The 20,871-nt window shown below is 51.4% G+C and overlaps 6 protein-coding genes across 6 annotated transcripts; 2 read left to right on the forward strand and 4 right to left on the reverse strand.

Annotated features, from left to right (window-relative positions):
• Window positions 1-131: 131 nt before the first annotated feature.
• On the forward strand, window positions 132-1,108 carry CC1G_14511 (hypothetical protein). The gene is made up of 2 exons (XM_002911467.1): window positions 132-380; window positions 482-1,108. Exons 1-2 carry the CDS (start codon window positions 297-299, stop codon window positions 575-577), a joined length of 180 nt encoding a protein of 59 aa, XP_002911513.1. The 5' UTR covers window positions 132-296; the 3' UTR covers window positions 578-1,108.
• Window positions 1,109-4,999: 3,891 nt separating this feature from the next.
• On the reverse strand, window positions 5,000-6,684 carry CC1G_04121 (hypothetical protein; the record flags this gene model as incomplete). The annotated part of the gene is made up of 3 exons (XM_001836756.2): window positions 5,000-5,443; window positions 5,493-6,328; window positions 6,390-6,684. The coding sequence occupies 3 exons, from the start codon at window positions 6,682-6,684 to the stop codon at window positions 5,000-5,002; spliced, it is 1,575 nt and encodes a 524-aa protein (XP_001836808.2).
• A 5,050-nt stretch (window positions 6,685-11,734) lies between these two features.
• Window positions 11,735-13,300, reverse strand: CC1G_04123 (hypothetical protein; the record flags this gene model as incomplete). The annotated part of the gene is made up of 7 exons (XM_001836758.2): window positions 11,735-11,924; window positions 12,164-12,191; window positions 12,325-12,442; window positions 12,518-12,581; window positions 12,792-12,915; window positions 13,182-13,235; window positions 13,294-13,300. 7 exons carry the CDS (start codon window positions 13,298-13,300, stop codon window positions 11,735-11,737), a joined length of 585 nt encoding a protein of 194 aa, XP_001836810.2.
• Window positions 13,301-14,759: 1,459 nt separating this feature from the next.
• CC1G_04124 (hypothetical protein) lies at window positions 14,760-16,064 on the reverse strand (the record flags this gene model as incomplete). Its single annotated transcript, XM_001836759.1, has 4 exons — window positions 14,760-15,491; window positions 15,547-15,675; window positions 15,728-15,817; window positions 15,876-16,064. 4 exons carry the CDS (start codon window positions 16,062-16,064, stop codon window positions 14,760-14,762), a joined length of 1,140 nt encoding a protein of 379 aa, XP_001836811.1.
• Window positions 16,065-16,955: 891 nt separating this feature from the next.
• CC1G_04125 (hypothetical protein) lies at window positions 16,956-18,212 on the forward strand (the record flags this gene model as incomplete). Its single annotated transcript, XM_001836760.1, has 6 exons — window positions 16,956-17,204; window positions 17,264-17,333; window positions 17,409-17,500; window positions 17,537-17,664; window positions 17,736-18,052; window positions 18,106-18,212. The coding sequence occupies 6 exons, from the start codon at window positions 16,956-16,958 to the stop codon at window positions 18,210-18,212; spliced, it is 963 nt and encodes a 320-aa protein (XP_001836812.1).
• Window positions 18,213-18,613: 401 nt separating this feature from the next.
• On the reverse strand, window positions 18,614-20,816 carry CC1G_04126 (hypothetical protein; the record flags this gene model as incomplete). Its single annotated transcript, XM_001836761.2, has 5 exons — window positions 18,614-20,022; window positions 20,129-20,265; window positions 20,328-20,622; window positions 20,676-20,723; window positions 20,759-20,816. 5 exons carry the CDS (start codon window positions 20,814-20,816, stop codon window positions 18,614-18,616), a joined length of 1,947 nt encoding a protein of 648 aa, XP_001836813.2.
• Window positions 20,817-20,871: the final 55 nt, after the last annotated feature.

Raw genomic sequence — 20,871 nt, forward strand, 5'->3', positions numbered from 1 at the left:
TCACTTCCTATACATTCGGTATTTTCGTTCGCTTTGATCGTACCGCCAGATTGATTCCCCATCCCATTTTCCCTCTTTCTCTTGTTCTTCTTCACCAATTCTTTTACCTATGAAGAGGTCCTTGTACCTCTCACTAACTGAATGCATATGTGCTCATTGAATGCACCCGTACTAACTATTCGCAACATAGAACTTCGAAATAACAAACGGCCAAGACCTCATACGCTCCTTCAAAGATAAAGGCACGGCGAGCGGGATTCTTATTAATAGGTTCTTCTGCTCGGTGTGTGGGTCGAATGTGTACCTCGCCTCGACGCATCCGAAGAATAAGTTTGTGGTTGTGGGGCTTGGGACTTTGGATGATGAGCATGTGGGTTGGGGTGCGTTCGTTTTCTTCTTTCGGAAGGCCGAGTTGATCCTTGACATTGGCGCTGACATACTGCCCTCCTTTCCTCTACTGTGTACCTTTATTTTTTGACAGTCCCAGATAAAGAATGGTTCGACGAACAGAGGAGGCCGTGGATTGAGGGGATACAACTGCGGGAATCGAAGTCGTCGAAAGGATCGTCACTGTTGACTTTGGGCTTGCCAGTGGGCGGTGGTGTGGAGGAAGGTGGTAACTCAGAGAAGGCCACGTCCAGGTTGTAGTTTGATTCTAGGACTGGCTATGTCTCTACATTCTCAATCTTCTACGCGTATGGAGGGACATGTCAACTTCTACGAGTTTGAGGGACCCATCTTGACCTCTGTTGCATTTGAGGGTATGTCAACTTAACCTCTATGTACTTTAAGAGGGTAAGAACGGCCCTTTCAGGATGAAGAAGTGAATGGAATCGAGGGTGCCGGTGATTCTGAGCGCGATGATAGGCGTAGTGGTGCTCTCTGGCAAGGCGAACAGGGGAGGCCGTGGATTTTGGGTATGCGACTGAAAACATCGCGTGGACAAGTCACAATACGGTGGTGATTCCTAAAGGAAGTCGAACTCAGAGAAGCCAAGATTTAGCGTGTGGTATGGACTGGATGTGTTCGAGGGCTTCGGACGTGTCAACTTCTGCGTATCCAAGGGAGCAAACGCCCTTTTCCAGAGGCTTGAGCGGATGAATGAGGCCTAGTGAATGGAATCAACTTGGACGGTGGATCTGAGTGCGATGATAGGCGTTCGTTCCAGTGGTAGGGTTGGTCCCTGTAATGTTGGAGAAAGAGTTCGATAAATCTTGGCGGTTGGATATACATCTCTTCTTGTTGTTCTAGGGACGTACTCTCCAAGTTGTTGGATCTCCATAGTAGGTTTATAGAGCTGAGCCTCTTCAATTCCCTGCTGCGCATGCATATGCATACAAGGGGACGAGTTTGAATCAATAGTTCGGTGATGATCCTTGGACATATGTGTCAACCCCAGGAATGCTACGCAGTTTATACACTTCCATTAGAAGCCACTGCGACATATGTATACCCTATCTCTTCTGCGCCCCTCTTCCTTCCGCGCCATTCGCCCTCACTCTGAACAAGACGTTCCCGTTCCTGGAGGATTTCCATGGACCCCATGTCATCTTCTGCTTCTTTCCGTTTATCAGAGTATTCTCCGAGGACAGAAGTGGGGGGTATTTACGGGGCAGACGTGTTGAAAGAGAACCTTGTTCTATCTCATGGGCTCAAGTATCACGCTCGGACCTAACGTCGTCTTCTAAAGTCTCCTTCGATATGTACAGTAACATAGATGACAAGTAGTATACCCCGCTGGAATCAATAGGCGCATAATGTCCGACGGGTTGTGATGACTTGCGAGGTTCTCATTACATCGGTGCGAACGTGCATTGCTCATGCTTGTGGTCTGGTTCTGGTATACGGCGGGGTCTGGGAGTTAGATACGAACCCAGGTTGGGATTGGGTCTAGGTATGAGGTCGATATCGCGGTCCGATCCTGAGCCTCTAGAGCTTCCCTTCTGCTCCGCTATGACCAGGAAACCGCCCTGACCTGACCAGAAGTTTCGCGCTCCCCTATGTACCTCGCCCATTGGAGTCGAATTCGCACAGTGGAAATCCAACCAACTCTGAGTCAGAGGTCAGAGTCACACATGAGTCCGCCCAAAGTGATTTTTGATCGTCGCTACCTGAGCACCAAATAAGAAGTCTTCCTCGTCGTCCCGTCGGGCTTCGTGTGTCTGGTTTGATGTTGAAACTCGAAAACTCGGAGAATCAGGGTGAAAAAATAAAACAAATCCTCAAAGTCCATCTATCCCAACAAGTCGAACAATAGGTTTTCTATTCAACTTGATTTTTCTATTCAACTCTCGAACGGGATGAGGGGCTTGATCTGGCTTGATACTGTAACTATGTACCTACCAAGGATGCCTCTATGCCCACTCATCCCCAAGTGTAGTCGAACGTGCATCAACGTAGTTTATCGGAAAGTGTAGTACCTACTTATGTTTTACGATCCACCGTCGATCTACCATAGCACCCATAACACTACAATGACACAGACCCTGACATTATCTAGATAGACTTGGGGCTTGGTGACTAGGGCGCTACTGAGAGACCGTTCGATCAGTATTATTCGATCTGCACCGCCACGACTGGGCATGGGAACAGCGGCGGGCGCAAGCACCGCGCATCGCTCCGTCCCCGCTCCTCACCGTCGCTTACGGTGACGCTTGAGATGGGTGCTGAGTGAGACCATCAGAGTCCAGATATCGCTCTCCCTCGGGCTCTAAGTACTAGTTTCGTGTGTGTGTGTGTGTGATATAAGAACAGTCGGTGACGAAGGCAACCAGGATAAATAGGTGTATATCTCGAATATCTATGATTATCCAACCATCCCCCCTAGTGCGGAATCCAAGCAGTGCAGGCTTTGGTTGTACGTGCCTGCCCTAACGTGCCGTAGTTAAGCGCCCATCGTGCGAGAAAGCCAGAGGCTGCCCCGTGCTCTGGCATGCTGATGCGATGCTACTCATCTGAACCAATCTAGAACTTATCAGCGCACCGTGGATGGTAGCGGATGGTATATTCGGTACACTACGCAAGTAATTGACATTATTTTGGACTCAAAGCGAAGCGACGGCGATTTGCATCAGTAGTCGGTCGTTGCTCTGGATCATCCGATCAAACGGCGGGCTAGGCGTCCTTGCCCTCTCCCGCGCCCAGCCGTTCCTAAATCGAATAATACTGATCGTAGTATGACTCGGCGCTACTGCGCAACGTCAAGGCTCAACATTTCAGGGTACCGAACTCACCCGGCCCACGTCCCGAACTTGCCACGTTCGAACTCGTACATCCTCCCCCAGGTCTAAAGTCCAAAGTCCTTGGTCCGCCGACCAGGTCCCAAATTCCCAGCGCTTCACTCGGGGATGTCCAACTGGGACCAATGCAAGCCAAGTTAGCCCCAAGTCAAGTGACAGAAGACTCAAGAGCAATGACAGTTTCTTGATGGCAGAATATTCAATAGACGCATCTGCCGCTAATTCTAACCTTGGAAAACTTGGAATAAGTATCTTGTTTGGACGCTGGAAGTCCGAAGGGGCCCGTCCTGAGGCGCGAGCGCGGTAGCGCTGCGAGTTGGCTGTCAATGGTGAAAAGTCAACGTAAAGGTGTTGTACATTTGCCGACTCTTGGACTGTATAGTCTAGGTACCGAACGTCTGGATGGAATATTGGCTTCTTTATATGTGGTTTACCGTAGATTTCGTAGGTTTGGTGGAGATGCTTTGGTGGAGGCGTGGGTTTTCAATTGTCGTTGAAGCGATGTCATGACTCACGGCTCCGTTGTTAAAATTGGGCATGGGAGGTCTCCGAGACTGAGGGACGAGGCGAGCGTCGACGAACATGGAAGTCGGGGTTTTGTCAGTGCGGGTTGACTCCGAGCTCGCTAAAGGTCGTCCGTTGTTGGTTGACTCGACGGACGCTGGATGTCGGGACGAGCTCTCCGACCTGGTAGCCACCGTTTAAGCGAATCTCGAGTCTAAGTATCTTGACTCGAATGTGTTTCGACTTTCACGTTGCCGAATCATTGAGACTATCATAGTGATTCATTCCAAGCGTGACTACCTTAAATTAAGTCTCCATTTAACTTCAAACATTCAACCAACGAGGCGAGCGTTCTGATGATTGGAAATGATTTGATTCGTCGAGTCGATGTTGATACAACTACATACAAGGGTCGTTGGTACAAGGGAACAGTCATTCTTTTGAAGGAGGGGAAAACAAGGAAGGGGATGTAGGGAGAAGAAATTCCATTTTAATCAAGGAATATTCCGTCATTCGGTATTCTGAATCCACCATCCGAACCCAACTCCAGTACAGGGAAAGGCGAGGGAGCGATGAGCAGGCGTGCACTCGAGGTGCTGTCTGCTCTCGCTGACAATGTCTATAAGTCGTGAAACCAAGAAATGGGAAAGAGAGCGATAGATAGCGGAAAGATAGAGAAAGGAAAGGCATAAACGAGTGAAGGAATCATAAAACGTGACAGGCATAAGCGAGTAAGAGAGTACATACATACGAGACACAGAGCTGGAACAAACCAGAAACGCAGCAGCGGAAACGACATCCAGGGTATCCGCGGGATCGGAGAGGAAAGAGAAACCGTCCAAAGAGAAGAATCCCCATCCGCCAATGCCGCTAAGGCAAAGAAAACTAGTGTTACATAAAACCACAACAAAAATCCGCAGAATAGTACACAGTTTTTTTAAACAAGAAAACGGGTGACGCTTTGTGGCCACGCCGTAGTACAAGTGCAACACACGGCAGTCAATTGGCCTGTGCTTCAAATCGGATATCGATGATCCGAAGTTCCAATAGATGAAGTATAAACAAGAAGGGAAGACGAAGGAGCGGATGGGATCATGGATGGACGGATACAGTGCGCGTTACTCTGACGATCGCACATTCTACAACAATAGATAGTCCGAGAGAGATGAAGGGAAAGAAGGAAATGAATGGAGGTGTGTGATAACATGTGGAGAATGGGGTCGTCAGAAGGGGGGCAAATAAATCGAAGGAATACCTCAGAAGACGTATTGGGGGACCTCATTCATGAACGAGAAGTCCATGCCGACGCCGAGAGGGTTAACAGGGTTGATCATGTGCGAAAAGTCGTCGCCACCGACACCGAGGAATCCGTCGCCACAGAGAGAGCCGAGGGGTTGTTGTTGGTATGTGGGGAACATCGGATTGAATTCATTGAAGCTCTTCATCGAGTCGAATGGATCGACGGTGGGTGCGAACGATGGCGATCCAATGGGGGTAGCGAGGAAGTCGGTGGATGCCTCTGGGGTGACGGGGGACGAGCACTGACTCCACTGCTCCATGAAGTTGGTGTTGATGGTGAGGTTGGGGTTGAACGAGGGCTCGCCGGTGAATGTGGTCGGGGCAGCTTGCTCGGCAATGGGGTCGCAAGGGAAAGGGGATGCGGGGGATGCTGCGGTCTCGAACGAGAAGGTGGAGAAGTCCTAAATAAACGTAAGTAACAGCCGAAAGGAAGTGGACAGCTGGACTCACGAAGCTCGGTTCCTGCTTCATTGGTGCAGGTTGTGTCTGTTGGGGCTCGACTTGCTGCACTGGGGTCGCACACCGCGTGGGTTGGGCGCTTGTCGAGCGTACCTTGCGTGGTTTCGCGGCGGGGGACTTGGGCAGGAAGCTCTTGTTCGCGGCAGTGACCTCCGTATCGGGGATAGGCGCGGATGAGGAACGTTGGAAGGTGCGTTCGGTGATTGGCGCTTCGAACCGCGTTATTATCTGGGGGACGTGGTGCTTGTCGAATTCTTCGATCTCAGCCTTCAAGTCATCCCCCTTCTTCCCCTGCACCAGCAGCTCCGCTATCTTCTTACACCTTGTTAAGTCCTTCGGTTCCACCTCCCTGACCTTCCGTTTCTCCGTCGTCCCCCCTTTGCTCTTCGTTTGCTGTGGCCGGAAAGCGTACTTGGGGAACTTACGGCGATGCTCCTCCTGCGCGACCTTGGCCTTTGCGTGCCACACCTGACGTTCGGCTTCCGACAGATTTTTCCAAGTCATACCGATGATCTTGGAGAGCGTAGAATGGTTGGTCTCGACCGACGTGGACACGTGCTGACTCTTGATGAAGGATGAGCGGAAGAGGATGAAGGCGTTAGGTGGGCGGGGGATGTGGTTCTCGGGCTTCTTTTTGCTATGCGGCGTCTTACGGGCAGGTGCCTTCTCTTCAGCCGGTGGGAATAAGATGAATTCGCCTGGGGGAGGGTAGGGTGGAGCGTCAACGAGAGGCGGGGGACCGTCGTCGAAGTCGACCTCAGTGATAAACGCTGTGGGTTCGCTCGACGGTGTGGGTGCAACCGGCGCCGTCCACACAAGCTGATTGCCTATGGGGAAGAGTCGGGTATTTTAACTACCGTCGATCGGCGAGAAGCGCGCAACACTTACAAGACGACGACGACTCTGGCATCTTCCAGCTCTTAACAGTCCTTTCAACGGGCATCCTTCGAGATATTGCGCGGGGACGACGGCGGGGAGCGCTTAAAGGTGAGGGATCGCGAGGAGAAAAACGGGCGTTTAAGGGGGGCGAAAAAGTGAGGGCCAGAGTGAGCTTCAGTTTTGAGAGGGCATCTATAAGCACGAGGCCCTTTGCCCACTTCAGGAAGGCATCGAGAGGTGATTGCAGCCGAATGTCATAAGCCCAAGATCGGGAAGAGATCTCACCGAGACCCGAAATGGACATGTGAGAACTGGAAGACAACCTCTGTTTGATTGAGCTTCGCACACCGTTCCCAGAAGGACCCATTATCCTTCGTTATACGGTGTACATGTAATACTCTATAATCCTGAGTTATTTTCATGAATCGAGCTGAAGTCTTTCAGTCGTGCAATTTGCTTCCGCACGGAGGACATCGGTGATGCCTTGATCTGGGTCCGGCGCGCAAGCGAGAGGGGCGGGAACGGCGGTGACAGTGTCAAGGAACATCGGAATCTAATCGCGCTGTCCCGAATAGGCTAAGATTCCGGGACTCTTCAGCGGCCTCAGCGAGAACGATAGTCTGATTCACGTTGTAAACTGCAAATCGTCTGATCTAGTTCAGTGCTCGCCCGCCGCAAGGCTCATGCCTCAAACATGAGGCCCCAGAACCGTCACTCTATTACCCTGCAACAGGCCTCCGGGGGACACGCTGTCGGACACGAGTCTCTGAACCATGTTCAGCTTAACTAAAATGGTGCGTGTTGTGCGATTCGAAACCCCGTAGTGGTTAGAGCCCGCCACCTATTCAAATCAAATCCTTAACAAAATCCTAACGCAGAGTTCACGTCAAGTTCTGAATGATATGGAACGAGGACGGGGGGCCACCGCCCATGCGACGAGGGTATACAACATTCGTCGTCTGGCAGGGTCTATACCCCTAGTTCCCGCCCGCCCTCAGCATTATGGGGTCAAATGATAGTTCTGCGCAAAGGACCTTTTGACCTCTTGATCACACCACATGGGCTTCAGACTTCGCCTGAGATTCCCACTCTCGCCGGACGTTCCCTGAATAGCAGTCTAGATTATCGCCCATCAAGAATCCTTCCCCATGTGCGTTATCTGCCACTGTATCCGAATCTCACGAATGACGCACTGATCAATCTCGCTCTTTCGGCGCGAGTTGGCTCTTTATAATTGATTAAAAACAAGAGCGCTAAAATACAAGGTATGCTTTTATTGCTGCAATCTACGTTGCTAGACTGGCAAGGGCAGCTATTGTCAGCAGCATGTGCAGCTCAAGAACTCAGAATTTGAGGCCAAGACCCGGATCCTGCAGCCAAATTGTGAAAAACGAATGGTTCTGCACACTTGGCTACAGGCCGCCTCCCCCGCAAGGGGCGACACTGATCCTGTAGTATGTCTCGTGATACAGTCTCCTCTGTCTCCCGGGCGATGAAGGGACCGTGCCATGATGACGCGCCCAATTACGAGCAGCAGCTTGGGATGCATAGCGCTCGCCCAAATCTCTGACGCCCTCTACCCAAAGATCGCTTCCAAAGCTGATTGACAACCGTGGTGGGTGAAGGAAATTATTGGAGCTTACCGTCCGAATGGTTTGGCATGCGAACACTCGGGCTTGGGGGATTACGGCCTGAATCTCCACGGATTCTCATGGCGAACGATCCCATGGACAGGGTTGCCGTAAACTCCTGTCCGCCGGCGTTTCGCCATTCTGATTGAGTTGGGCGCCTCTACATCCAAGTAGCTTCTGTATGTCTTTTTGAAATGAAGGGGGATCCACGGTTTAATGGCCGTGTACACTCGTTTCTACGATAGAGATGAAGCGCCTTGTAGATGAAAGGGAAGGAGAGATAAGATCCCTAGAGGAATACTGGTTAGACAGAGAGCGACCTGAATAGAATCATGGAATATTCTTTTCGGAAATGGGCGAGGGGTCATCTACAAGAGCACCGATATCTCAGGAAACATCAACCCTTTTACAACGGAGTATATACATTGGAAGTCGAAGGATTAGATTCGGCTTGATTAAAGAGCGGTGAAGATAAAAACGTTCAAAAGATGGCAAGGGCTCTAGAAGTGTCCATGGTAGCTAGGTACGTTCGTTCACACCGAGTCCAGCCGTTTCAGATATTTTAAAAGTATGGGCAGAGTGGGAAATCTGTCGATTTAGTGGGCTACGCAGGGGATCTTAAGCTGTAGTGACTCTCATCCAATCGAACGGTAAAACGATAACGAATGAGGAACAAGAGAGTGAATTGTAACGGCATTAGAGTCGTCATTGAGGAGGTGGTGGCGGATGGCTCTGAAGGTGTGTGTGAGTCAGCTGGGCCGCTCAACCCTTCTTTGGGGACAATAAGAGTTGAGTGAGTAGTATGCCAATCCTTTCCCCGTAGATTTCTTATTACACATTCACCAGGGGCAGTCTGTCAGTGCAGCTCTACGTTAATGAACAGCGGGGCTCTCAAATCAGCAATCAGACAAGATGGTGCCTCGCGCATCCGGAGTTGCACTGTTTCTGGAAGCAATTTAACGCGCCTCTGGCACCGTCCCTTCACCCCTGATAAGTGGGAATTGCACCATCGCCGTCATCTTCACGATTCTTTTTATCTATCTGATAAAGAAGACCATTTAGCGCGATTGAAGGAAGGCAGCAGGAGGCACCCTGGTCAGGTAGAAGGCTCTACCAGGACCAAGAGCTCCATCACTTGGCACTGAGCCAAGATCACCGTTGCGGACAGACGAGTCCGCGAGCGCTTCCCGCCCCCCTGGTCTTGTCGCACCATTTCCTCCTTCATGGCTTGTGGAACGAGTCCAAGCATGGCCCCAATTCACTCAGAAGCAAAGGCAGGCAGGCTTGGGGGCTTGATGTTTCATTGTGGAGGCCAAGAAAACAGATCATCAGTTCCAGCACTACGGAAATTTCATTTAATTCTCGGTGAATGGCTGGAGGCGTTTCCGACGATGCCCACCGAGCCCGGCCCGTCGGTCAATGTCCCTCTGGACTAGGGGCCCGTCGCACCACCGTCGCTCAACCCATACGGCTCATGTTCCATTCCGAGCGTTGCAATCAGAAGGGAGACTTCACACTAGAAGGTTTGATTAATCGGATAAGATAGTTGCTCGGCAAACTATACAAGACACTGAGGTGACAACGTCACCCAGAAAAAGAAAGTTGAAAGCGAAAGGAAAGTTACTTAGAAGTTTGAGGAACCAGGATGGCTTGACTTGACGGTGGTGGACTGCGAATTCCAGTCAAACAGGCGCCACCCACCCAAAATGAGCACCCTACGAGCCTCGTGTGAGGCGTTCGAGGGCGTCCGCATCGTCAGGGCCGGGGCTGAGGTTTGGATTGTCCGTGGGCACCAGGTGGGCACCGATCGTTGAATATCCTAGAATGGTGGTGGTAACGCCGACAGACCGAATGAATGGACTCCGATGAAGTCTGATGGGGATGAAGAGAGACGCCTACAGTGCACCCACCATGCAGCCAGGAAAGACAAACCACCACCCAAAAGAGAGTTGCGAGCCTCGTGTCAGCTGAGCGTCTAAATACCAGTTGGTGTCGTCGTCCTCGTCAACAAAGAACGTTAGGCCCCCCATAGCTTTCGTTTGAATTCCAGCATCCAAGGCCATGCAGTACGCTGAAGCGACAAGTGATTCGTTAGGCGCTGAAAGATAATCACGGAGGAACTGCCATGGAAATCAAGGATAACGTGAGTTCTGCCGAGTCCAGGCGTTCGGCTTTTCGTCGATTCAGCAGCGTTTCGGGAGGATGATTGTTGGGCAGAGGACAGGCAGTGTGTTTCCCCGTCATCAGGGAGTTGGAGTAAAGCCGAACAGGTGAGTGGTTCGAGGGCCAGAAAACACCAGGCGTTCCATTTCGACTTCAACTTGGGCCCGAACAACAAAACGATAAGATCCGCTACGCGTACAGGTCAGACGCTGTCAGGCGGCTCCGACTCAGCTGTGATCCTGCATCGCAGTCGTCGCGTCGCATCATTCAAGGGGTGCAATGCGCGCACACAGCGAGCATCCACAGTGACAGGCGAGCGGAATATTCGCTGATCATTACTTAGCACAGTTGATCCAGTCGAATGACTCCAGCAAATCAGAAATCCATCCAATCGTCATCAGATGTGGGTCCACCCCGGAGTACCTGGGGTGCGATCGCTGAGTTGTTTGCTCAGTGGAAGCGTTCCAGAAGGGTGATTGGGCGCGTTGCCCTCAACCCAGGAAGCGCCCAATACGATATCAGCACCATCAGATGCGCGTCGATGCGTTGCGTCTTCTCTGAGTGGGCGTAATTTGAAGGCGGTGAGAGCGAGACCAAGTTTTGGGTGGGTTATTTTTATCCAGAGCGCGAAACGAGGTCCCAGCAAACGGCTATCGCGGGGACGCCCTCTAGTTGTTGTGTATGCATTCCGCAGGACCATCTCAAATGAGACCGAATGAAGCCCAAGGGAAGATCCGTTCAGAGCCTACAGATGTTGTAACGCCTGTCGCTGGTGGGGCAGTGAAGAACCAGAACCAGAACCAAAAGTCGATGGCAGTGGAGTTTGTCTGAGTAAGAGCGAAGTAAATCCTGGCGTATCGTTCTTGTAATTTGTGTAGACGCTGGATCCACACTGTGGGGTGCGATTCATTACAAGAATCCCTGAAAACGCAGAGCGCCAGAGGCGTAAGCGTAAGCCTCCAGAGTGGCAGTACTTTAACCCAAAATTGACGATTCAGCTGGCAGTGGCAGAAGAATCAATCGAGAAAGACGTCCTCGAGATAGTCTCTCGAGCTCTTCTAATGAGCGCGTGTCCACTGAGAAGTCCAAGAGAACAATTAGAGTGCAGCCATCGAGGGAAGAAGGAGAAGACGAAGGGGGTGAAGGCAAGCCACCGCCAAGCGGTGGCAAGAGCCACAAGCCATCGTGCCGATCACCATGTTGGCCCTGCTTGTCGCCGCTTGGATAAACACTCGAAGCCAAATAAAGCCAAGCCCACCATCCGAATCGGGAACCTTGAAAGAGACGGGTAGCCGAAAGCTTAATCTTCCATCGGAGAAGGGCAGGTCTGTAAAGTCGTGAAGGACGGATGCTCCGGTGGGATATTATGAAGCCTTTCTACTCCCCCCGTGGCCTTAATCCCACACTATCACAGCGTCTTTGTGCAGCATGAGGAATAAAGTCCACGGATCTTTCGAGGGATGAGTGGATGCTCGGGAAGTTTGATGGAACACCACCACTGCTGCATGACCCAATACCCGGCTCTACCTGTGTGCTAGTGCACCGGAGATCAAGGGTAAGCTACCCTTGAGAGCTGGTCATCTCGGTGAACCGTCCATGCCAATCTCGGTCAAGTGCATCAACGTCCTCACTTGCGACAATCAACTGGGACGTCGATGGCTTCCCTGCAAAAACGAGGGAGTTGGAAGTGTAGCCTATGGTTCGGAGGATGGATAATTCTTCAGGGTAGAGGGTTTTTAGCGATCCGTGTCTACTGGAGTCTTCAATGATTAGCTTTTCCCGGATCGCGCTCAGGCCAGGGCGCGTGTACCGAGCGTCTCGGGCTTCCCTGCGGATGATATACTTCATGCATACGAATCGAGTCTATGCGAGACTATAGGACCTGGAGTACATATACGATCCTCCTGCTCCCTGATATCACGGATAACACGCAACCAGGCCGCGGTCCGCACCCGCTAGGTATGTACAAGCAACAGTGCACGTACTTACCGGAATACAAGCACCCGTGTCCCAACCACTACCTTTATTTCGAGAAGCACTCCAATAAGCTCATATAAATTCAATCTTATCTCAATGCATGCCCCCAACCCCAACTCTATTCGGATCTACGGCTACAACGTGTTTCTCCCTTCGCCACTCAAACTACTTACCATTCGGCTCGCCGCCCCATGGCCAAACGCCGCCTTCGATGCCTAATAACAACATGCGATGCCTAATAACGACACACACTGCCTGGCCTGGGACGGAGGAGAACAAGCCACACCCGCACTACAAGGTCCACAAATTAAGCGGACCTCGATTGGCAGTCGCGTTAGCTGCTGTATGGCGTTCATATAGGCGTACAGTGTGCTCAGCTCCGTGGTATAGACGGAGGAGAACAAGGCAGTCAGTTTCGACGTTGTATCCGCTGCGTCCGTGACAGTAGCTTAGCACGAGGGCAGTCAACTACGCTCGGCCATAGGCCAGGGATAGGAACTTAGGGATCCGTTGTAAGAGATTCTAGGAGAGGCGTGTGCAGTTGCACTAGTCCATACTGCCGTAGGCTGTGGGTGCACTCTGATCACACAAGCAAAATCCGACTATCTGAATTCCTATCTTCGAATGTCCACAGATGCACATATCCAAAGACAGCATTTCATTTCGAGTCGCCATGGCTTTCTCTCGAAATTCCATCTCAGTTTCTCGCTTCTCCACTTCGTAAGGAATCCCCAGGGATGCGTCGACGGTAGTAAGGTTATAGACTTAAATCACGAGAGACTTTAACTGCAACCCCATCCAAGTCAAACTTGAACCTGTCCATACGTCTTTGAAATTTCGAAACACCTCGTGTTCACCCCATTCCGTAATCCGTATTTCATTTCCAACGCTAATAAGCAAAATCCAGACCCACCCTGAGGTCCATGTCGTCAAGAGAACCCAAAAATGAACGCTGCTCTCCCTACAGAAGTCTTCCGCCGACTCACGTTCATAATATAGCTATAGTACCATATGGCACCGGTCGACTCACGCTCATAGTATAGCATATGACCTCGAGTATACTGCAACGTGAGGATACAGTATACTATAAGAGCGTCTACGTTACCGATAAATGAATCAGAAAACCCTCTACAGGTCATCACCATCCATTTGCAGATTCATAAACCCCAGAAAACTGTCACCGATAGTCAAGTGATAGGTAGTGATAAGATAAAGAAGGACCTTCCGTCTTGTGCGTATGCCGTGAAGGGATCCGGGTGTCGCCCTCGACAAGAATACAAACCGCCATCCTTTCAGGAACATATGCCACTTACTAGGGCGCACATGCGTATCTCGACGTCCAGACTCGACTACATGTCGTAACGACCCCACCCTTATCGCTTCAAATCATCCCTCCCCTGCATAATTACATCCAGCAGATCCCCAACGTCGCACACAGCAACAAAACCCACAAGCCCTTCCTATTTCCCCACCCGTTTCGGAACCCGGATTCCCTCTCGTCAGCGCATTTCGTCACAAGTTGCAACTCATAGAGTCAATGAACCCGACCCCTCAACGAACCCTGACATCCAGTGAGAAAAAAACACCCTCCACCGACTCCCGAGAATCCAGAACGTGCAACGAGGCAAAGGTTTCCCTAGTCTCGGCACTTGAGCCTAATGTTTCCCTGCCTCGTGTCGCAATTCATTTATTCTCAATATGTCAAAAAGCAGAATTAGACTCTGAAGTTCGAAGTTCGGAGGGAGTGTACCGTGTACCGTATGGACAGGCGGGAACAACCTCGCTCGAGAAGGTACCTACTTAGTCCAGAAGAAGTCATTGTGTAGACAGTGTAGCACAAGGACCAAGGTGTGTTAAGTATTAGCATAAGGTGCGGAAGGTCGAGAAAGTCGTTAGATAACGAATGGCGATTATAGGTAGATAGATGGATACATGGCCAGCGAAGAAGGATTTTTGTTCTATTGCTGTGAAGGTGAAGCTGAAGTGAATAAGAACAGGAAGAGAGAAGCCGCGGAGGTCCTCAAGAAACGAAGTAAAAACGCTCCTCGAAAGATGTCGATGTCGATATGATCCAATACATACTTGCTTCCCCGGAGAAATGTCGAGTATTTGGAATCCTGGTCGAATCCGGGTGAGACGCAAGGAATCCAAAAGACTCAATCAGAAAGTTCACCTCCTTCCATCCACTTTCTCATTTCCTTCTGGAGTACAAGCGAAGCGAAGCAAAACGAAACGAAAAGGCCGGGGTTGTACTTGTTCCACCACCGACGGAAATCCTTCCAAGATGGCCATGTGTTGATGCGGTATGAGACCAAGTGCCTCGAGGCAAAGGTTTGACGTTCCACGCAGCGCAGGGAAGTACGAAATATAATTTCGCTTTGACAGTATACCCGGGGGATGGTTCGAGTTCGAGAAAAGGCAGTCGGCGGAGGTGGGATAAGCGTAGTTGGAAGGGGCGGGGTACAGGCCTAGGGCGGGAGTGATTAAGACGTCAGATTTCGGGAGAGGCGAAACGTGTTGCAAGGGATCTGAGGTGCGGGTGTTTGTCACGCCGTGCTGGGGGATGAGAATTAATGACACTCCCTCATCCAAAGGGCGAAATTCTCACCTAGGCTCCAGCCAAATCGGCGCACTCCCTCGCACGTCGCTCGTTCTCCTTCATCACTACCCGCTCCCTCGCCAATCCCTCCTCGCTGGCCTTCACCTCTTCCCTCCACAAATCCCCGCTCTTCAGCTTCACGCCTATCTTCCTCTTCATCCTGCCCGTATACCCACCCTCACTCGGCATCCTCACGAGCCTATCCATCGCCTTCTGCTTCTCCGTCATCTTGCACAGAACGTGGGCTGGGGGTCCTTGGCGCATCCGTTTGAGGGTATAGGGGATGATGAGGCCTTTACGCTGCTGCTCCTTCAGATAGGTGAAATTCGCGACCTTGAACGCGCGCGCTTTCGCAGCGGTGGCTACGATCTCCGGTGTGATGGGCGCCTTGAGACGGGCTTCATCCCTATAGAACGACACCTCGATCTCCTTCAGCGTCGTTCGGAGAGGGGCTTGCCACTCGCCGCTGGCGTCCCTTCCAAAGACGGTTGGAACAGCGGCTGGACCAGCCTCTCGCTGTAGACCTTCCTCGAACCTGGCTTCTCGCGCGAGATCCTGTAGTTCCTCGGAATGGCGGCGCTGGCGCGCGAGACGGAGTTCACGCTTGCGTCTGCGTTTAATGAACATGGAGGCGAACTGTTTGGGCTGGGGGTAGAGGCGGGGGAGGGGTCGGTTGTCGCGCGAGGCGCGTTGGATCGAGCCGGTGAGAATCGGTTTCGTTCGGAGGCGCTCTAACCATTCCTACGAGGTATCCATCTCAGGAGAGCTGTAGGATGAGGACAAGATGGTGACGCACCACTTCTTCGCGCAACACCTGCTTCCAGTGCTCCTTCTCCCGTTTTGCCTCGATTAACCGGCTGTAGCGCGTAAGGACCTCCTTGAGTTTGGTGTCGCCTTGAGACGCCCGTTTGAACGTTTCTAACCACTGGGCACTGGTTAGCGGGGCTCATGCATGATATACACGGATGTAGATTCACTTTATAGCCCTGTTTCAAACACTCTATCGTCTTCTGTGACCCAGTCTGGTGTCGGTGTTTCTCGAATAGCTTCCTTATCCTCCATCGAATCTAGAGACAAGGAAAAAGGTCATTTCGCAGTTTACCTATGACCTAGATCTGTACTCACCTGTTTATCGTCAGCATATTTTCTCAACCCTCTATACAACCCCCAAAGCGTCGGTATTCGATGCGCGGCGAGTTGCCAGAACGGTACCCTGGGTTTGACGCGTCGTAAGGGCGAAATGAGCTGAGCGATACGCGCTCTATGTTGCAGTGATTGAGGAGACGGTTCTAGTGGGTTATGACATTGTTGCATGGTATGTGAACATGGTATTTGGAATCTGGACGGAGTGAGTTGGCGGTTAACAAATTGATCGTGGTGGGAAGTTGGCGCTTGGCGTTCGCCGTCGCTTGCTGCGAGTCGGCGAACTTCGAAGCGGTATTTTCAAGCTGAGCTCAAATTCCGACGAATTCCGACGGCTTCATACTGTCTTTCTCTTTTCTCCAATACTGTCGACCATTGAAAAACGCTACTCCCCCGCCGTGGGCCCTATGAGTTATGTGTGACGGGGGAAAGCAGGTGGTAGCCTTGGCCGTCAAGAGATTGGTGGTTTAACAATAGAGCGGCACTTCTAAGTTGCGAGTTGGTGTCCCATGTTACGAACCGTCGGCATTGGCGACTGTCAGCCTATCTCGCTCTAGTTTCTATTGCACTGGGTTTGGGGCACATGAGAGTGACAATAGCCAATAAAATTTCTGTCAGGTTCGTGTTTTGATGCTTAGGTCGCGGTCGAATGTAATCGCTATAGACGTCCATCGAGCGCTCCTGCTGAGATAATAGATCGCGGACCAGTTCCTCTTCCACAACTTCCTCTAGTAGACACTAGCCGTTTGGGGCCTTTGTGTTCTACTTGTTGCGGATGCGTACGAGGGTTACGATGGATCGAGTCGTGATATGGCTTGACACGACGCCAGTTTCGAGGGGCTATATGTCGATGCCGGTTCTCGCGACTGTCCATCCGGGATGTCCGTGGTACCCGCCATCAGCTTCTGTTCCAGTAATAGACATACTCTACTTGCCATTATTCCCACTACCATTGCGACCACTGCCATCAACTGGGTGATGGGACCATGGTTCTCTGAACCCCACCTGAAATACCACCTCAGATGAGCTGAGCACAACAACCTCAGTCTCTGCAGTTCCAAGATGTCCTCGCGCCCTGGATGGGCTGCAACACTCTTTATCGTCTTTCTTTCATCCCTTGCACTAGCCACGGAATGCAGGGCATTCCTGGTCAATGTCACTATCGACGACAGTCTCCCAGACCCAGTTACAGGCGCTGTATTCCGTTACTCACCGGAAGGAGGGTGGCTGGATGGAAGGGAACCGTGCAACGGCTGTACCACACGGCCAGACCCCGCTCTTCTACACAATCGAACATGGCACGATAGCACAGTGAGCGTTATATCGTCTCATTGTTACCCTGCCGGTGTTAAGATACACCTTGTCGGTAGTTTAATCCTCGAGTGGGCGGTGCTGGCTTTCCTCCCAACACGCCCCGTTTTGCCTCAGTCAAGTTCACCGGTGCGCCTCCCATCCGATCCGCCTGCAGTCCTTGACCAAAACCCCCTTTCCTGAATATGTGTATATCATGTACAGGCACTGCGATCTACGTCTACTGCGTCCTAGCACGAACAATCAGCGGCCCAACCGGATTCAGCGACATGACATTCTTCATCGACGCTCAGCCTGTGGGTTGATTCGTGAACAATCCACCAGGGACTCAGGGATACGACTACGACGTCCTCGTCTACCATAATACTTCCCTTCCCCCTGGAGAACATGAGTTTATACTCCAGAACGGAAACATCGATGGTCCGAAGGCTCTGACCCTGTTTGATCGTATAGTATACACGTACGTCCGAGTCCCATCCAGACTGTAATCTACACATTCCAAGTACCATGATCCTGACGCATTTGGTGTAGATACGACAATGGACTCAAAACCGAAGCCCAACGCAAGTCAGAACTCGCAGCTATTTTGGGAGGGACGCTTGGAGGTCTGGCGGTGCTCTGCATTCTGGCCGTAGGGTTTGCCATCTGGTTCTTCCAGATCCGAAAGAGAAGTCGTAGAAAGACGCAACCCCCGAACCTACTACTAGACACCTCGGACTGGGTGAACCCTCCTCCTCATCATCACGACCGACTCGGAGAACCTGGCCCGCCTTCGACCACGTACCACAGTTCTTCCCTAGCGGGAGCGCATGTGATGACTGCAGTTAACGTTGGTACTGGTGCTCCGAGTGAGCGATGACATTCCCTTCCTTAAATTCATTCATTGCAATGTTTTATTTAGCCAACGGGGCCTCTGGTGAACCTCCCAGCTACTACAACGACTGGATGCAACCAATGACAGTTGCCAGCAAAGGAAGATATGGCTCCGGTGTCATGAATCGTATCTGACGTATACGTATACGTGGGCGATGGAGAACATACCGTTCGAAGGGAGTCATGGCTATGCCAACAGCGAACTTTCTCGTTCTCTGCGGAAAGTTGATCATTGTAAACGACAGTCGAATGAACATGGCACAGAAAAAAAGGATTGGTTTAAGTAGACGGTGCAGTAAGGCGCCAATTGTCGTTTAGGATGTTGGAGAATAGAGCACAAAAGAGTCGATTCTGAATGTGGTTGGACGCGCCTTCGACGCTTCGCTTTTATAAGTACTGACAATCCTTTAGATATCCTTTAGATTTTGCGTACGCTGGTATGGAACTCGAATACGAATCCTCAGCAAATTGGACCTTCAATGAATATCGTCGATGTCAGCGACCCGCTGTATGCGTGTATGATAAAACTCTCACCATCAAACCCGCATTGCCCAATTGTTTCGCACCTCAATGGTCATTCCTCGCGCACGAAGTGTATCGATTTCGGCTTCAGGAAGCTCGCCAACCAGCATATCCTTCCCGACAACAACCTCCTCCAAAGGCAGGCTCGCACTGCCTCCAGCTCCATGCTGGACTCCATCAAAACCTGTGTCCTTGCACCGTCTCCCCAGAAACTTCAGGAACGACTCCATACGTCGTTGCTTAAGGTCGTTAGAGGCAAAGCGTCCGACTCCCCAAATCGTTAGCTTGCAAATGCTGGGCAAAAGGGTTTGTGGAGGGTTGTCGAGATCGATATACGGCCAAATATCCAACTCGAGCGCGGAGGCTTTGGTTTCCGTACTTGCTTCTAGCACCGCTGCCATCGCGGGAGGCACAAGTCCCACCAGAGACATCCGCTCTAGTTTAGACGACCCGTTAATGAACCGGACGATACCCATATGCCAGGAATCTTCTCCAGTAAAACTGCGGTGATTGCTGGATATCATAAGAGTGAAAGCCCGTAAATCCGGGCAATGAACCCTGTTTAAGAAGTCGATGACGATGCTACTGCCGGCGAGTTCCAGAATTTGGAGGGACAAAAGATGCAGAGGCCCCATCGTCTGGTTAGACGCGACGCCACCGTTGTCTGACGTGGGACACCATATTCGAAGACGAGTGAGGTTGGGGAAGGAGGTAGCGACCGTCATGGCATCCGAGCACGTCATCGTGAGTGCCAATCGCTCAACGTTGGGGCAGGCCGAGGGTGCTTGTATCATGCCGTTAAGGCCTTTTTGAATGTTCAGAGTGCGAAGGGATGGCATGCGATCCAGGAGGGGGAGGTCGAAATGAATACTCCTTTGGGAGGGTACGTTGAAGGACAGCGAGTCTAGCCGTGACCAGTCGCCCGTCTGACAAGGATTGCGCAAGATAGCGGTGTATGCCTCGTCGTATAACAACAAGTTCAGCGTTTTCCAACGCGACCTATAATTCCCTATCCATTCTGACAGGCTTTTCAACTCTAGCGGGCGAATTGACCGCGAAGCAAGCCTTAGCGTCAGTTCCAATGGAATGCCATCGCCTGCTCTGGAGAACCATCCTTGCATCCTGGCGCTGTAGTCACCTCTCTGCGAATTATCGACCTTGGGATGGAGGGTGCGGTTCGAAAGGTCGACGAAGAGTGATGACCATAGATCGGGCGTAGAGAATGCGAGATTACGCCAAAGAGAGCAGATACAACGGAGAAGTTGAAACTGCTTCCTTCCTGGTCGGTCCAGTGGTAGTGGGAGGCAAGTTCGTAGCACCTGGATCACGAGTTCTGGTGGCAGGATGTCGATTCCTTTGGAAATCCAGCCGTCCTGGATCGAACGGTCGACAGGGATGCCTTCTTCAGTCATAGCAGCGATCCCTAGAATATGTTAACCACGTAGTTAGTATTAAAAGCACAAATTCACGCACTAGAGTCTCGTTGCCGTGCACGTAGGATGTCAATGCTCGGGAATCACAGCGCTCACCGCTCGGAATGAACTGCGGAGATTGTCCCAGCTTGGCCTTGTTAGGCTGGCGCGGACGTGCCAAACACATCTCCGCTTTCCAGCCGCCACTTTCTTCGTTGAACGAGATGTATATCAGCCGTCTTACGGTGGCATTGCTATGAGAGTGAATTATAGTTGAATTCCTGTCACTTGTCTATGGTTCCTTCAACACTTTTACTCCTCTCCAATCTGTGCAACGACGTCGATTTCGATCCTCATCTCCTTCAAGGCCAGCTCCTTCACCCCCAGCACGGTATTGACGGGTTTATGATCGGGCAACCACTTTTTAAAGGCATCGACCAACGGGTCCATTCCCTCGTTTTGAATGACGTCGACCAGGTAGACAGTGACCTTGTATATTTGGGACCAACCCTTTCCGCCGGCTGCTTTGAGCGCTAGATCGACGTTCGCGAAGGCGTTATCGATTTCCTGTTTCAGATCGGTGGGGATTTTGCCATTGGAGTCCCATCCACCTAGCAGAGGGGATCAGTCGTCAGGATATGATGACTGTGTATAGCTGACACACCTTGACCGGCAGTTTTATCATGAACGAGGATGCCCGGCGCAAGTTCGCCTATGGGGTACGTTTGGCTGCTTCCTGGTCGTTACGTGGAACTGATCGCGAGCTTAGATCACTGTGGAGAACGACTATGCCTCCCTCTGGCATTTTCATCCGTCTAGCCCCGTCAAATCGACCGCGTTTAGTATACTACAGGTGCGTA

The sequence above is a fragment of the Coprinopsis cinerea genome (assembly GCF_000182895.1).
Source record: "Coprinopsis cinerea okayama7#130 chromosome 4 map unlocalized cont3.4, whole genome shotgun sequence".
In the NCBI taxonomy this organism is placed as follows: Eukaryota; Fungi; Basidiomycota; class Agaricomycetes; order Agaricales; family Psathyrellaceae; genus Coprinopsis; species Coprinopsis cinerea.

Bases quoted from the DNA above. Each gene is read 5' to 3' on its own strand.
- CC1G_14511 (XM_002911467.1), top strand. From the start codon at position 297: ATGTGTACCTCGCCTCGACGCATCCGAAGAATAAGTTTGTGGTTGTGG. The intron at 381-481 runs GTGCGTTCGTTT...ATTTTTTGACAG, and splicing joins TGATGAGCATGTGGGTTGGG to TCCCAGATAAAGAATGGTTC.